At 34.5% G+C, this 16,647-nt stretch overlaps 1 protein-coding gene across 3 annotated transcripts in view; it reads left to right on the top strand.

Moving 5' to 3' along the window:
- Window positions 1–16,647, top strand: part of LOC149777521 (uncharacterized) — a 64,017-nt gene that overhangs the window by 2,850 nt on the left and 44,520 nt on the right. For all 3 annotated transcript variants that reach the window (XM_089940729.1, XM_089940730.1, XM_089940732.1), the window contains exons 3-4: window positions 11,259–11,357; window positions 12,592–12,898. In XM_089940729.1, the coding sequence (XP_089796855.1) occupies window positions 11,259–11,357; window positions 12,592–12,898 (406 nt within the window). The remainder of the gene's footprint in view (window positions 1–11,258; window positions 11,358–12,591; window positions 12,899–16,647) is intronic.

The following is a 16,647-nucleotide window of genomic DNA, read 5'->3' on the forward strand; positions in this document are numbered from 1 at the left end:
ATGCTATTGTAATGTAACATTGTATGCTGGACTTGACCTTGTCCAAAGGAGCCCCCGAGCAGCTGAGTGGTCTAAAGTGCTCACCGTTCTGGATCACTGCCATCTCACCTCTTTCTGTATGGGTTTGAGTCTCAGTCTCAGCTGATGTGGTTATGTGAGAAAGCCTGCCAGTTGCTTCTCATGTGTCAGTGGTTCTTTCCAGGGTTTTCTAGGGTTCTTCCTCCACCAGTTATACTGGTTGCCATCTAAATCCTATCTTGCGTTGAAAAATGGTGTTAAACCCTACAACAACAACCTTGTCCAAAATTGAGTTCATTTATGCTTGACCTGACTGACTTTTGTTATAAAAATTTTTTTATTTCATTTTATGTCAACAATTAATACATAACTAAATTATTCTCTATGTTTATGGGCTTAATATCAGGATCTTTATTAATAAAAGTAAATATGTTGATTTGGGTTTTGGAGTTTCCTAAGTGAATTTTACAGGTTACTGTTTTGCAAGTAAACAAGGTCATTAGATCATTCTAGAAGGTTATTTTGGATTAGGTAGTTATTTTTTTTTATAGAAAATGCTAATTGTGACCTGAGGTCAAGTAGAGAACTATATATATTACATATATTGTAACTGAGGATTTTACCATTCGTGCTTTAACGTCTAGCACCTTCAAGTTCCACTACGTTGTGACAAGTATGGGCTAAATTTTCTTTCCTTCAAATTATTAAATTCAAGTGATTATTTTCTCTGGAAATACAAAAGTGCTTTGATAAAATTCTTGGATAAAGACATTCACTTGAATTTATAAGATATTCTAACCTGGAATTATATTACTGTGATTCAACAAAAGACTGTTGACACATCAGCTCTTCATAAGCTATAACAGACATATCATCAACTTCAGTTTTAGATCTCTTTGGGACTTGTACTGAGTTTTATTCAGGACTTTATATTATTAGGAATTGCGTCTGTAATTCTTGGATTATTTTAGGATTTAATTTGCAATACTGTAAGTTCTTTTTTCTCATTTTCACTTTGTATTCTTCAAAAATAAATTATTTGTTAAATTTTATAAAGCTTGTTGTCTTTCACTCTTTTCTGTTACTTGTTTTAAGAGCAAAGACTTGAAACAATTCCAAGTGCAGAAAATTCAGTTTGACCAGATCCTGATGTTGCACTTCTTGTGGGAGGGAGCCAGATTCATATAATTTGTTCTGGGTCATAACTGCATTCTATCTACATATTTGATACCTCATGGACAAATGTTAAAAAGCCTTGTATATAAGTCAAATAGAACACAGATTGATGAGCAGACATGAAGGTCTTACTGAGGAAGTTATACAAACACTTATTTAAACTTGACTATGGCTCAATTATAGGAGGTTGCTTTTTCATTGTACTAATTCTACATGGAGATGTTTGAACTGATACAAAATTCATACTTCATTCCTCAATAAAACTATCCTTTGTTTAGTCCAATACTGCATAAAATGTTCATATGGTTCCAGATATCAAAATTTGCAAGAAGAAAACCCAAATGTTATTCAGTCTTTTGGCATTTGAATTCTTCCTTTTATTAGATGATGCAAGTATCAATGTGGCCAATGCTGCATTATTCTTTACACAATCTCCCAGTTACCACTATAGGTATTTAAACAAAAAAAGATTATATTTGATCTAGGCCAATTAAAAAATTCCTTTGTTTTGTTTGAGTGCAAAATTCAGTGAAATAGCAACCTCCTATTGTGGCCATACAACCCTGTATTATGAAAATCATTCGAAAGATGGAGACTTAGGTTCCAGCTGCCATTTCAGCAGCCAGTACCACTCTAGCATGTTACAGGATACTGCTTCTGTTATTTCTGCTGTGTGATGTGTAGTTTGAAATATCTTGTCGATTCTTAAATAGGTCGAAGGGGAAATAGTCACTTGTATTATATATTACCTTTATAATTTGGATGTGCTTTTTGTGGAAATTTAAATAGATATTTTCCAGTCAGGTCTTTTTCTAGTGATGGATTTTTAAACAAATCCATTTAAGGTTTTTAGGTTGTGTGAAAACTGTTGGTTTTGGATTTTTATTGGCACAGATTAATTCAGGGTTAAAAGTGTTTTCTTTATTAGATAAGATTCCAATACTTTACATTTGTTGGTATAAAACATGAGTAAGGGAATAGGTGTTTCGGTTTGGGGATGGATGTTAAATACTTTAAAACAATTTTTTGTTAACTTTAAAATTTGTTTTTCAGAAGAAATCTTTGTTATTTTGAAGAGAAAAGTTTTAAAAAAATGCTAGTTTTGATTGAAAATAAAATAAATAACATGAACAGAAGAGATTTATTTAATATTAACTTAATCTTATATTATTTGCACAAGTGGTTCATGTTGGTCATGAATAATTTTTTTTGTTGATGTACTAATTGATACTAATGCACTATAGTATGCCCAGAAGTATGGAAGATTGTGATACAATTTGAAATCGAGATTGTTGAAGAAATTACATTAAAATATAATAATGAACATATTTTTTGATAATCATGCTAGAAGTGATGGATGTTACATTAAAGAAACCATGAAGTCACTGTAATACGAAAATAAATTTTTTTCACTTTCAACAAGTTGAACATCAGCCAATCTGCATTCACTGTACACAAGAAAACTTTTCATTTGAATTCAGTCATACTTAAAAATTTTAAGGTTGTCCTTACCAAAGCTTGTGAGTTCAGTGGCATTTGCAGTTGTTAAGTTGTTATCCTGAATAAGAGCAGGTGAAGCTCTCCTTTTAATTATACCTCCAAATCCATCATGTGGACATTTTTCCATGGCTGATCTCATAATAATTGTGTGCCACTGTAGCTTTTGGATTTATTTATGATTGACTAATAGCTGAAATTATGCCAATACTTGTACTGTGCAGTGCAACCATCAATTGATGTACAGAGTGCACCTATACCCACTCCACCATGGGACATATTGATGCCCAGCCATTATCCAACTCTGTACTGTACTATGATGATGATGATGATGCTGCTGCTCTCTCTATTTTCATTGACTCAGATGAATTTAAGACATAAGACGCAGAAATGGCACTTTCTCTCAGGCCCATCCCTTCCTCTCGGAGGAGGATGAAAAGGTCTGGGCCTATGATAAGGTGGTAAATGAAATTTACTGCCTGTTACCCCTGGACTTTTGCCTCAAATCAACTAGCACACAGTCCAAAAAGATTCTTTCCATCATGGAAAAGATCTCTGGGGTACCATTATGACCAGACCTCTTCTCCCACATTCATTCATGATTGAGGAAATATCACAGACGTTTTAGTTAGGCCAAAATAGCTCTATATAACATAGATGGTGATCTGTTGCTTCTTCAACATTGAGACTCTTTATCTATTCAGCTGCTGGTTACATTCCATGAAGTGGCCTACCAAGCCATCTCAATTTGAAATCGATGCGGTCAGTGGGTATTTCTGTGGGAGATTTCAGCACACCTTCCCATAAAAATATTTAATACCATGGAAAACGCATTTACTCGTAACCATAGCTTTGCATGCTGACCTATTCTCAGCTACTTCCTTTACTATGCTGAGAGAGGCCTCATTCAATCCAGCTGCCTCACAACGTGTGTTGGAAGCTGAGGCCAAGACATCCTGGCATGCACTTTCTGTTGCCATTTCATCATCCGCAGAATTTCTGCACATCTGAAGATGCTGCATTGGACTTACAAAGTTCTTGATTAATCACAGTAAAAACCTTTCCTTGGTCTGCTCCACTAGAAGCTGAGACCCACTTTGGGAGACTTCCTAGACCACCAACATCGATCCTTCACATCCACTTCTGGCCCATCGCAATTGGCCCAAAAATGTGTCAGGTAAATTGTTCTTAGGTACCATCTGCAAAATTTTTTCAAGTAGACACATCCCCAGTTCTATTAATAAACTCAAGCTAGACCACCTCATTGCTTGTCAGGTTGCTGCAGACCCCAAAAGAAGAAGTTTACTAAACTTTCTTCCTTTCCCAAAGGAGGAAATGGGGTGGACAGTGTTAGCAATGTAACCCCTCTTCTACTGTGGATCCCCGAATGTCACAGTAGGTGCTCACCTTATCCTTTTCTCACGGGTTTGGTCAGGTGGGTCGTCTTCATTGTGCATGAGTGTTACTGACTCAAGTTTCTTGAACAACCACCAACATCAAGGACTCACATTTTCCTACACCATGCCAATCTGGTGCAATTGAGGGAAAAGATGCATACCCTTTCACAGAAAGGGGCAGTCAAGAGGGTTCTGGATGGTCAGTCATCTTCTTTCTACTAATGCTCCCGTGGCCTTGGGGTTAGAGCATTCACCTTAGATGCAGGAGGTCATGGGTTGGAACCCCAGCCAAATCATACCAAAGACTTGTAGAAATGGTACTAACTGCTGTCTGCTTGGTGTCAGGATAATGTGACTGGGTGGGACATCATGCTGCATGTCTGCCCATAAATAGCTTTGTTAATAATTCAGATACACACACACTTCCTTCTACTCCTGATTCATCCTGGTTACCAAGAAAAGCTGAAAATTTAGAATCATAATCCCTTAACTGCTCAAATAGTATTCTTTTGGAGGAAACCATCAAGATGGAGACAACCTCCTCATTCCAGAATGCCACAAATGTCTACAGTTTTGCTTGGACCAGGAAGTTTTTCATTTCTCTTCTACAACCAGTCTTTACCCCAATTATGGAAGTGGTAGTGGCCTACCTCTGATTACTGTAAACACCGATTCTCCAGTATTTTGACAACTGGCTGATTCGCATGTCCAGGTTCATTCTCTTCATCATGATCTGTTACATTCTTGGTCCACTGTAACTCAGAAAGAGAGTTAAAAATCTCCTTGGTGTCAAAACTGGGTGTCGGACTGAGTAGAAAATAAACTATGCTATCAAAACCTGGGGTCAAATTAAATATTTGGGGGTTGAAGCACTAATGAGAGTAAAGGGGAACACTGTAAATTTTTTCTTTTACCTAGCCTCAAGTAGTAACTTATTCCATCATAGGACTAGGTTTACATGGGGGGATGAAATTCATTGTGAATGAGAACTTGGTCCAGGTTCCTCTGGATCACATAGATCGTATATCCTGACCCTTCTAGAGGCTCTACCTGCAAAAGCTTTATCTGCTTGCCTTTATCTATCCTTATTGGAAACCATGAACACCACTGCAGACTTGGTTGCTTTTAGTAAGCCTCCATATCCTCCTTGCAAGGTGGAAACCAGACAGATTTTCTATCAATCCAGACTAGGACCAGAATTTCACCACCATTTGCACTGATAGATGAATTGGGACAGATTCCTGGTAGGGGTACCCAACACCCACTCCTATTTGTTCACTGATGTGTTAGATTTTCTGATTGCCGTGCTTATTTAGAGCCTGAAGGCATAATTCTACAGGGTTCTTGGAATCGGACCAAATTGTCACTCCACATCAACAATGTAGAACTGAAAGCATTATTTCTAGCATGGCAAGGGTGCATTGACAGAATAAGCGGTTGATATGTCATGATCTCCTCAGACAACACATCAGTTGTAGCATAACATGGCCCCAGGGATCATGGTTCATTGATCTCCTAGACCTGATGATCGATTGACCCAGGTCTATACCTCACAGGAGGGATATCCTGCTGTAACACTCAGGATCCTTCCTTCACAACAGCCCACACATTCTCCACCTTCATGCCTGGCTCAACACAAGCGATCTACCAGAACAGGTTTTCAGGCCAAGTCGCTAACTGCATCATTCAGGTCAGGAGAGCTTCTACATTCAAGTTCTGTGATGCTAGGTGGGGAATCTTCTGTGATTGATATAGTAGGAAACATTGATCCTATCCATCCTTTTGTAACTTCCGTTGCTGATTTCCTTTTGTTCCATTTTGAGACCAAATCATGTTCAGTATTCACTATCAAGGGCTTTAAAGCTACCATCTTGAAGACACTTAAATTCTGTCAGGGAACAAAAACTATTCAAATTTGTACCTTTCTGATCTTATTAAGTATTTTGAGCTCCAGAGACATGTCACCAACTCTCTTATGCCCAGGTGAAATCTTTCTTGTGGTTTATGGCCATTAACCAAAAGCGCTCAATGAACCATTGAGTGAAGCTTCCTTTCAGGGCCTCACACTCAGATATGTGTTCCAACTCACTCTCACTTCTGCAAGACAAAGAAGTGTGATTCATGCCTTGTTTATTGACATTTGCTCTCTCTGGTTTTATGGGCATTATGCTTAAAGAAAGAACTGTTTCCCTTCTTGGCTTAAAATCAATTACCATTGGTTGCTGCCCTACCTATAGAGATCCTGAGTTTCAGTCAAATCTGTTCTGGGGATGATCACAATAGAGTCTTATGCGCCATGTATACTCTCCACATCTACCTTAATGCCTTCAGAGCAAAAGATATGGTAGGAAACGTCTCTTCCTTCTTAAGGAGACCATAGACATTTCAGCTGCCTCTATATCCTTTGGATTTTCACCACAATCAAAAGAGCATATATATACTGATCAGGATCTCTCCTTTATGAAATTAAAAGCCCATGAGGTTTGAGTCATTGTTACCTCATGGGCTTACATTAATCCTTGGAGGATTCATGAAGGCAGCTTTTTGGCAATCCCATACTGCCTTTTCTCTTGGGCCCATGGTTATAGCACAAGTTATGGCTCATAGAGACATCAACCTTCTATAGATGGACCTCTCTTTATGGTGAGTACGTTTTATATTCTCTTTTTTTGATCAGTTTGATGAGAACACCAGCCTACCAACCATACTGATGAATTCATCTATGCAGTAGCGACAGGATAAGTAAGTGCTACTATTCAGATGTAGTTGGGTGGGGCTAAAACTAATTTTAATTTATGAAACAGTTGCCTGTTACAGAATGTCCACTCTGATGTCTTGCATAATCGTCGTGCGTGAAAATGCTGACAGGCAATGTCTATCTTCTGTGACACAAAGAGTGGTGTGCAAAAGGTCACACTGTTCTTCTCTCTGCGGGAGGGTGTATTGACTTGGAACAGAGGGTGAGTTTTCATTACAAAAATAGATCAGCTACACAACAGTGACAGGTATTGCATAATTAAAATTAGTTTTACCCACCTGTGCCCCGGAAAACCACATATTAATAGTTTTAATTAGTATGTGATGTGCATTATTTGCAGCATCTGCAACATCCATCCCCTGCCTGTAACAGCTGTCCCCCTAAATTTTGAATGTTTATTTTGGAACTTAAGATTACTTACATGTTATTATTTTGTTTCATTAAATAATATGAGTACATTAGAAACTTTTCTAGCCATTTTAAAGTTAAAATATAGGTTCTGGTATCAAACATATTTATATATACTGTAGTATCATTTATTTTCATTGGGCTCAATTTTCGTGGTTTAAAAAAAAAAAGGCATTTTCGTGGGTACTTAAATTCGTGGTTTTGCATGGCAAAATTTACATATTATTAGGTATTTAATTTCATGGTTTAACCTCTTCAGATACCTAAAATAAAGAATGCAAAAGAATAAAAGTATGCTGACGCGAACTGCAGTCACTTTAATGTTTAAAAAAATACTACCACCTGTATGAGCACAAATTAAAGACCTGGCAAGTTCAATACTTACACTGTGTTTTTGACCAAGTGAATAACATCAGTCGAGGCCAACACAGCCAACAACACTAAAACATTACTTCCATCTCTATGAGCACAAATAAAACACCTGTCAAGATTAATCACTTTAGCTATGTTTTTGTTTGAGTGCTCAACATCAGGGAAGCTGACGCAGCCAACAACACTAGGTCAGTCGGTTATTAAAGTACATATGAATGATCTCTTACTTAAACCACTGTCCATCAAGTTGCACCATCAGTACTTTCTGACGATCATGACGTTAACACGGTGGCTTAAGAGTGGTAAAAGTCAACTTATAGCCCTGCCCCGCTGAATGGTCAATTGCAGCTCACGCAAAAATGAGTGAAAGATCAGACCTAATTATCATTGGTTTTGAGAAAGCTGGACTTGTTTAATTCAGCAATTTGGGGATTATTTACCTGAGAAGCATTTGTAAATACCATGAGACTTGATTGACACGATGTTGATACAGTGGCTTTGTCCAAAAATGTGTGAAGTGTGAGCTTTAATACTCTCCTGTAATTAGTGTATATACATAGTGTTTCATTAATAATAGTGTTTCAACAAATAGTTATAATATTTTACAGGATTGTTGTTCTTTTGGATTAAAAATGCATGGATAAAATGTTATGTGCTTTCAGAAGGATTTAAGGATTTAAATTTTTCAACAACAGTTGTACTGGAATGAAGGGTCGATTTGAATAAGTATTAAACTTAATTTTCATATACTGTTATTTTTAGTGTTACTTTTGTTTGAATACTTTATGCTTTTTCTCTATTTTCTCTCTATCCTTACTTACCTCACATATCGATTTAAGGCATTGAGTGTAAAATTACGGCTATCAGATACCTTATTGAACGTGTGCATTGAAACATAAAATGATTTATAATTCTTGTTTCAAAAGGTCAAAATAAAAAATAAAACAAACACGTATAAGCTAATATTTAATTACCAGATTACAGTATTATCCTTGATTTATCATATACTAGTAGCTGTGTTATTCTCTAGGAATGAAACACTTTAATAAAAACAGGGATGGGGTCGTCATCCTACGTTGCTCATTTTTTGTTGGGGATTTAAATTCATGGTTCGGGACAACAACGAAAACCACGAAAATTAGTCCTGCACGAAAATTGATGATACTACAGTATATATATATATATATATATATATAAGAATTTTTAACTTTTCTCTTTGATAGCTGCAATTCTGTTTCTTTCTTATTTTTGCAGTGATTGCTTGATTTATACATATATAAATACAAGAATACACTTTTAGAAAGATGAGTGGAAACTTGACTTATTATGATCAGAAAATGAGAATTTTCCCTAATATGTATAAAGGGGATGGACGTTACACATTAGTTTTACATTTCAGCAAATATTTTTCATCTTAGAAGCAATTCCAGTTCATTTTGCTTTTTTTTTTATGAAAGGTTCATGCCTACACATACAAACAAGTGATTGTGTTCACATTAATCATCTTACTAAAGGAAACTTTTATGGGGGATGAATATCAGCTTTTTTTTCTCACAAAATACTTTTCAAAGTTAATGATCAATGCTGACTAAACCAGTACTTCAGTGGTTAAGACCTGTTGTTGTTTTCATTATATGCCAGTAGCACAAAAGTAAAAAAATAATTATTTGTAAGCTATATTATTGTGTTTTTTTTTATACCATTTTCTTTTAACTAAAGGTCTTAATTTGTCTGCATTACAGGTGTATACTTTTATGAAAAGTATTTAAGCAAAAAAATGCTCATCATATGTGGAAAAACAATACATCAGCATAAAGATACCAAATGTAACTATTCACTGAATATAAAAGAAATGATGTAAATTAAAAAACTGAAGAATTGCACATGATTGAAATAATGCTAAAATTAAGATACTAATTCATTACATCCTAAAAAGGGCAGTTTTACATTCATTTGCTGTACTCCATGTCAGAATTATATTTTTTGATCTTGGCTAAAACTTCAAAAACATCTGATTGGTATTGTAGAAAAAGCAACATATTGGTTAAAATGTATAACAGATTCTTAGAAAATCTTGCGTTTTTTTGATAAATTGGCCCATTTACTGTGCAACAGGCATTAGGTTGTCAAGACATAATAATTTGGTTGCCTTAGACACTGAGAGCAGAACTCGTTTGAGTTTATATTAAGTGTGGAAGATAACAGAAGGTGAAGGTTAAGGACCATTCATTTAGTATGTACACAAAAATTTGGCAAAGCTTGACCTCTCCTCCTTCCCTGTACACATGCATACTTTTTTTTACACACACCCCATCTGTATACATATGCTTGATGCACCCTTCCAATTATATAGAACGGCCTATATTTAATCCATGCAGAAGCGATGAAGAATTAATGATATTAACGTGTTTAATAAAACAGATAGTTCACCGACGTTGAATGTTTGGCTGCATCAAAGAAATAAGCTGCGTAACTTTAAAAGTTTGTCTAGTGTCCACTAAAATTCAAATGCTGACTGAACCTAGTTGAACAGGTTACGTATTAGACTAATTATTATTGATGTTTCACCCCCCACCCCCATTTCCTATGTGTATGTACATTATCAGTAGACCCCCCCTCATACGTAGGTGTATGCTTTTGGGTTAACCGCCCCCTCTCCCCCCCTCTATGCGTGCATACTAAATGGATGGCCCCTTATGGTAATACAGATTAACAAACAGTTTCAGGTGAAAATAGATGAGGTTATTTTTAGTGCCCATGTCTTTCTGACAGAAATGTCAAAAGGCATCATCTCTTCAACCTTAGGGCCAGCCAGTTGTGAGGTTGCTTCATTGAAAAAGGGCCTTAAACTTAATTTTCTTCTAAGGTTAGTTTATTTTAGAAAAACCTTGGACATATTTGCATTTATGGTAGTTGACTGAAAGTATTTTAACATGTAAACAAAATTGTTTGTGTCTCCATGTCATATTTTCTGTGTCTGTACCTCATATGATTTCATTGGTCATGTATTAGACTAACCAGATTAGTCACATGTCAAATGACAACCTAATGTAGGAATTGGCAGAGTCACAATTAAAAATGGGCTATGATGCAAATTAAATCGTACTTGCTAAAGATTTGTAGCATAAAGCTCATCTTTTTCCAGTTGCCACATTACGATTCTTGAGGTCACTAGAAGGCGCTCAGTTGACAGTTTTCACTTGCCAATTCTGAATGTTTAGTTGCAGATGTGACCATTTAGTCATAACTTGAAGTACAGTTCTTGATTTTAGTGAAAAGTTTTGTTTTGTACCTTCTACCAAAACCAAAGGTGGTCTGGACGGAAAGGGAGTCTCTTGTTAATGAGTTGAAAAAAATGTTGATCATGGTTAGTCTAGTATTTTATTTTTTTAAAAATGTTTGCTACCCTTTCCAGTTCAAAGGATAATGTCAGAGGAAGACATACTTCAGATGTATGCTATTTAATGCTAAATTAAATAAGAGATAATTCAAAATAAAGTTTCTTTTATATTAAATGCATTATTTGCATAATGAACAAGCTTTTTATTGTTAATTTGTTTAATACAGCTGAAGATGAGAAATCACATTTGAAGAAGATATATATTGCTTTATCATTTTCTTTTCTTTTTCAGTAGACTTGATGCCAGTTCAAGGTTTCAGTTTGGACCATAGGCCAGGGAATCAAAAACAGGGTGTCCCTTGTCAGCAAAATACTAACTTCAGCAAACTAGGTTGATTTTTTTTGCTCACACAACCTGTTTCATTTGTATCTTTCAATTTAATTTATATTTAATATAATAAAAGTTGACAATTTTTTGCAGTTGACCAACACATTTTGTAAAAATTATTAGGAAAGTTCAAAAGAATAAAGAAAAACTTAGCCAAAGACTTTGTTTTCAAAGGAAAAATGTTTATTTTGTTTGCTTGAAACAATGCTAATGGTTCAGTTGTTTAAAGAATGTCTTAGGAAATGAATAGAACATTCATACTATTAAATATTTTATTAGTGGTTTGTTTAGAAGGTCTTGATGGAGAATATGCATGTACTTAAACTAATTAGCAAATTGTGTTGCCAGTGCAAAATTTATCTCTAGCTGAATTTGCTTGGTGTATTTGGAAATGTATTAATTTCTCAGATCTTTTGAGTAGATGGTTGCTTTGGCTCTTCAGTGCTTGTGTCAGCAGCATAGCTGACTTAAGGATTTAGATAAAACCAAAAGCTGAAAGGTTTTAGCTTCTAATAGGACTTACACTTGGAAGTGCCCAACATTGATTTCTCCTCCTAATTGTATGCTATTCATAGTTTAAGAAAGTAAGATTCAAAATAAAATCCTGATTTTTCTCCAGGGTTTATTATAATTTGTGCAGAGAATTTTCTTCTTGATCATATTTAAATAAGGTGAAGTGAAAAGAGACAAAGGGGAAATGAGTCTTTGGGTTAAATTTTCTAATAGCCAGATAGTTTGTCAACGTTATGTTTCTTTCTTGCTGAGACATCACACAAGTGAACTTGTAAGTTTTAAATAACATAAAATTCTCAGTGGACATCATTAAAATCTAGGAACATTCTTGAAGCTGAAAAATGTAGTAACTGAATAACTTCATCAACAGCATTGGTCTGTAACCTTGAAAATGGGTAACTGTTCAAGTAATGTAGGCGATTATTACTTGAATTACTTGAAGTCGGATAGGCAAGTGAGCTCATTTTGTTACATTTTCATATTAAATTTTGAATAAATTTATTAATCTCCTAATCTGTTTTTAAAAAAAAATATTTTATTGTAAAACTTCCATAAAGAGACAGAATTTGGTTTAAGGAAGAAAAGCCAAGGGATTTCACTCACATCCTTGCTTTACATTTTTATTGTTGGCAGTAAATAGTAATAATAATAATAATAATAATAATAATTATTATCATTATCATTATTATTATTATTATTATTGTTATTGTTGTTGTTGTTGCAGGAAGTACAGTTTATCCTCCCAAACCACAGGAAAGAGGTAGAGGAAGAGGGGGTCCTTCCCCTCAAAGCCAGTACCAAAGTGATCAGTCTCAAAGCACTTTTCAATCTCAAGGGCAAAATGTTCAAACTCAGACCTGGAAAAGGACTCCTCAAAACAGACCTCAGGTTGTTATTTCAAAGAATACACAACAGCCACCAACACAATCACAGACTTCACAGATGAATGTGTCAGCCAGGAAGAGAGCGAATGAAACACCCCAGAACAACAAATTTGGCCATTCCATTAACAGCCTAAATTTGCAACAGAGGTACATTTATTCAGAGCATGTGAAAACAAAATTTGTGCTTTTGTTACCAGCATCATACACATCTCCCATGAAAACTTGCCTGGCAAAGCAAGCCCACTAGATAGTGAGGTATACACAAATTCTGGTGAACAGATTGGGGGTGGGTATGTAGCAGGTGTTGTTAATACATGTAAATTAAAGACAGGATTTTGGAAAACCAGTGCCGATATTGATGTGAGCAGGCACAAAAATCTTAAGGGAAACCCTTGATATGAGGGATTATTACTCCTGATTAATGACTGCAAATTGTTGAAATGGTCCAAACTGTGAAAATTTAGGGATTTTCTGAAGAGGGTGTATAGTATCATAATAATCGAGTAACACTTCAGGGAGTTTTGTTATTTTTTTTTTTCATGTCAGTGTGCCCAAACCAAAACCACAAGCTTATTTTCAAGGTTGCTGCAAGCTTGTTATGTAAGCTTGCGCAAACTTCCCTATTACTAGTTTATGCAAGCTAGTAATAATGAAGCTTGTAATAGGTAAGCTTGTAGTCCCAAAAACTGGCAAAATATAACACACTCTTGAGTTTATTCACCAACATGATAACTCTGTGACTTAAAATTATCTCTTGGGTTATAGGATTGGTTGCTACACATATATTGCTTCTACGGGCAATGAAATTTACAGAATTAACAAGCTAAATTGTTACCGTTCAACTTTGAAAATTGTGCTTAATTTTTTCACGCGAGGCTTCAATGGTTGTTTTGTGTTCTTGCATCTCAGATATGTTGTGTTTATATTTAGAGTTTGTAAACCAGTCTGCTGACCATAAACAAGGGGAAGTAACTGCCTTTAATGACTTGATACTGAATTAAGTCTCTGTCACAGAAAACCACATTTCATCTTCCATGCTTTTATTTGATTTCTTTTTAAACAAGCAAAATTCACAAAGCTCAGTTCTTTATAGAATGTTGGCAGAACGGGATGCATATCTCTCTCTCAAAGAAAAACAAATATTGTATATATTTTTAAATTTTTATTTAGTAAGTAAATAACTGAAAATTATTTTTTTTCTTCTGGCAGCAGATTGTCATTGAAACAAATATGTGATAATTCTTTCAAAAACTTAATGCCAGAAGTTAATATTACAAGAGTTCTAAGACTATATTTGATGGTGCATACATTGTCAGTAAATAGCATTTACAAGTACTTAATTGACATCAGATATCTTGCTGCATTAAGTTAGTCTGTACATAACTTTGCAATCAGCAAGTACTATCTATGCAGTCTTCCATTCCCTGACAAAATGACTTCATAGCTAATTGAGTGTACAATCACTTAAAAGAATTTCCTTTATGCAAAAAAACTTCAACATTTCAGGAAGTACTGATCTCATGCAGAAATGCCAACTTTCAACTTTCACGACTGATTATTGTAAGCTTTTGCAAGCTTACTTCAAGTATTTAAGATTTTGCAAGCTTGCACTTTAAGGTTTAACTTTAAATTCTGCAAGCTTGCAGACTTGGAAAAATTTCTTTTGCAAGCTTGTGCTATCACCCTTGCTAGCTTGCACAACCTCAACTAGCTTGTCGTAAGCATGCATTTTGGTTTGGGTGAGGCCACGCTTAGCTATGAAAATGACTAGGCACATAATTGACATAATATGCTAATTCAAAAGGTAGTTCATCTCCACAGTTAGGAAAAAAATTTCATATTGGCAAGTTATATTGATATTTATTTGAAAAATTAGATATCTTCTAAACTGCATAAAATATCTTCTAAACTGTATTAGGTTTCTCATAAATGTTACATTATAGATAACTGAAAAAATTAAATATTATACATTTAGATTTCTTATAAATTTTATATGATAACTTACAAACTATATTAGATTGTCTTATTTAATGAATAAGAAATCTGATTAAAGTTATAAGACATTTAAAACAAAAAGAATCAAGAGATTTTACAAAATTTATGTCTAATAAAATGTTTTATAAAGTTCACAAGATATCTTAAGCAGTTTATAATATATTTGACTTAACTGTTATCAGGATTATTTTATAAGATTACTTGAATTATTTTATAAGATTTATAATATTAATATATTTCAAAAAAGAACAACTACCTGATCAGATATCATATGAATTTTATCAGATATCTTACAGACTTCATTAGGTATCTTATGAAGCATTTAGATATCTTATAATGTCTGCAAGATATCATATAAAGTTAGAAAGTTAGGTTTTGGAATAAATAGTAATATAGCTTGTCATACAACTGAGTTATTCCTTCTTTTGACTTCATTCCTGTCTTTAAGTCTATCTTGCCCTAAACAAGCAGTGGTTAATACCTGTGATTCATTTAGAAGTCCAGACTTTGAGATCAGACAGACTGTTCTGTAAGCTTACATGAAATATAAAGTCCTGAATAAAACTCAGTACAAGTCCCAAAGAGATCTAAAACTGAAGTTGATGATATGTCTGTTATAGCTTATGGAGAGCTGATGTGTCAAGTCTTTTGTTGAATCACAGTAATATAATTCCAGGTTAGAATATCTTATAAATTCAAGTGAATGTCTTTATCCAAGAATTTTATCAAAGCACTTTTGTATTTCCAGAGAAAATAATCACTTGAATTCAGTAATTTGAAGAAAATAAAATTTAGCCCATACTTGTCACAACATAGAACTTGAAGGTGATAGATGTTAAAGCACGAATGGTAAAATCCTCAGTTACAATATATGTAATATATGTAGTTCTCTACTTGACCTCAGGTCACAATTAGCATTTTCTAAAAAAACAACAACTACCTAATGCAAAATAACTTTCTAGAATGATCTAATGAGCCTTGTTTACTTGCAACACAGTAACCTGTAAAATTCACTTAGGAAACTCCAAAACCCAAATCAGCATATTTACTTCTATTAATAAAGATCCTGATATTAAAGCCCATAAACATAGAGAATAATTTAGTTATGTATTAGTAAATTTATATAAAAAAGTCAATCAGATCAAGCATAAATGAACTCAATTTTGGACAAGGTTGTTGTTGTTGTAGGGTTTAATGCCATTTTTCAGCATAAGATAGGCTTTACATGGTGGCCAGTATAAATGGTGGAGGGAGAACTCCGGAAATAACCATTGACCTACAAGAACCTACTGGGAAGCTTTCTCACGTACGCACATTGGCCAAGTCCGAGACTCAAACCCATGCAGGCAGAGGTGAGACAGCAGTGATCCATAATGGTGAGCGCTTTAGACCACTCAACCACTCATGGCCCCCTTACATGAAATGGTGTAATATATGTTGTTTTTGGTCAGGTCACACATCTTTAAGTTTTTGTTTTTTAAATTTCTTTTTAATAGAAATCACAAGATTTGTTAATAAATTTTTATACAAAGAATTGTTTTCAAGGTGACTACAAATAGGTGCAATATTTACATGCATCCTCATTAAATTTGTTTTCTTTATATATTTGCTATAAAATAAAACAATCAGAATCCCATTACATTTTTTTCTCTAATTTTCATCAGTCAATCATGTGTTCTTTGTTTAAAGCCTGGTTTGCTTTTTAGTATGATCTTTCAAACAAGAATTTTCTAATTCATAAATGGTATGAGACTTAAAGTAAATGCATACAATATGCCTTACTGTTCAATGAAATATTGTGGGAGTATTAACTGCTAACTGGTAGATATTGTATAGCAGCCATCAGTCAAAAGCACAGTTGATGAACTGGGTCAATTCAATGTTGATAATTTTAATCCATA

The sequence above is a fragment of the Sinohyriopsis cumingii genome, chromosome 18 (assembly GCF_028554795.1).
Source record: "Sinohyriopsis cumingii isolate HCF-2022 chromosome 18, ASM2855479v2, whole genome shotgun sequence".
NCBI classification, from domain to species: domain Eukaryota; kingdom Metazoa; phylum Mollusca; class Bivalvia; order Unionida; family Unionidae; genus Sinohyriopsis; species Sinohyriopsis cumingii.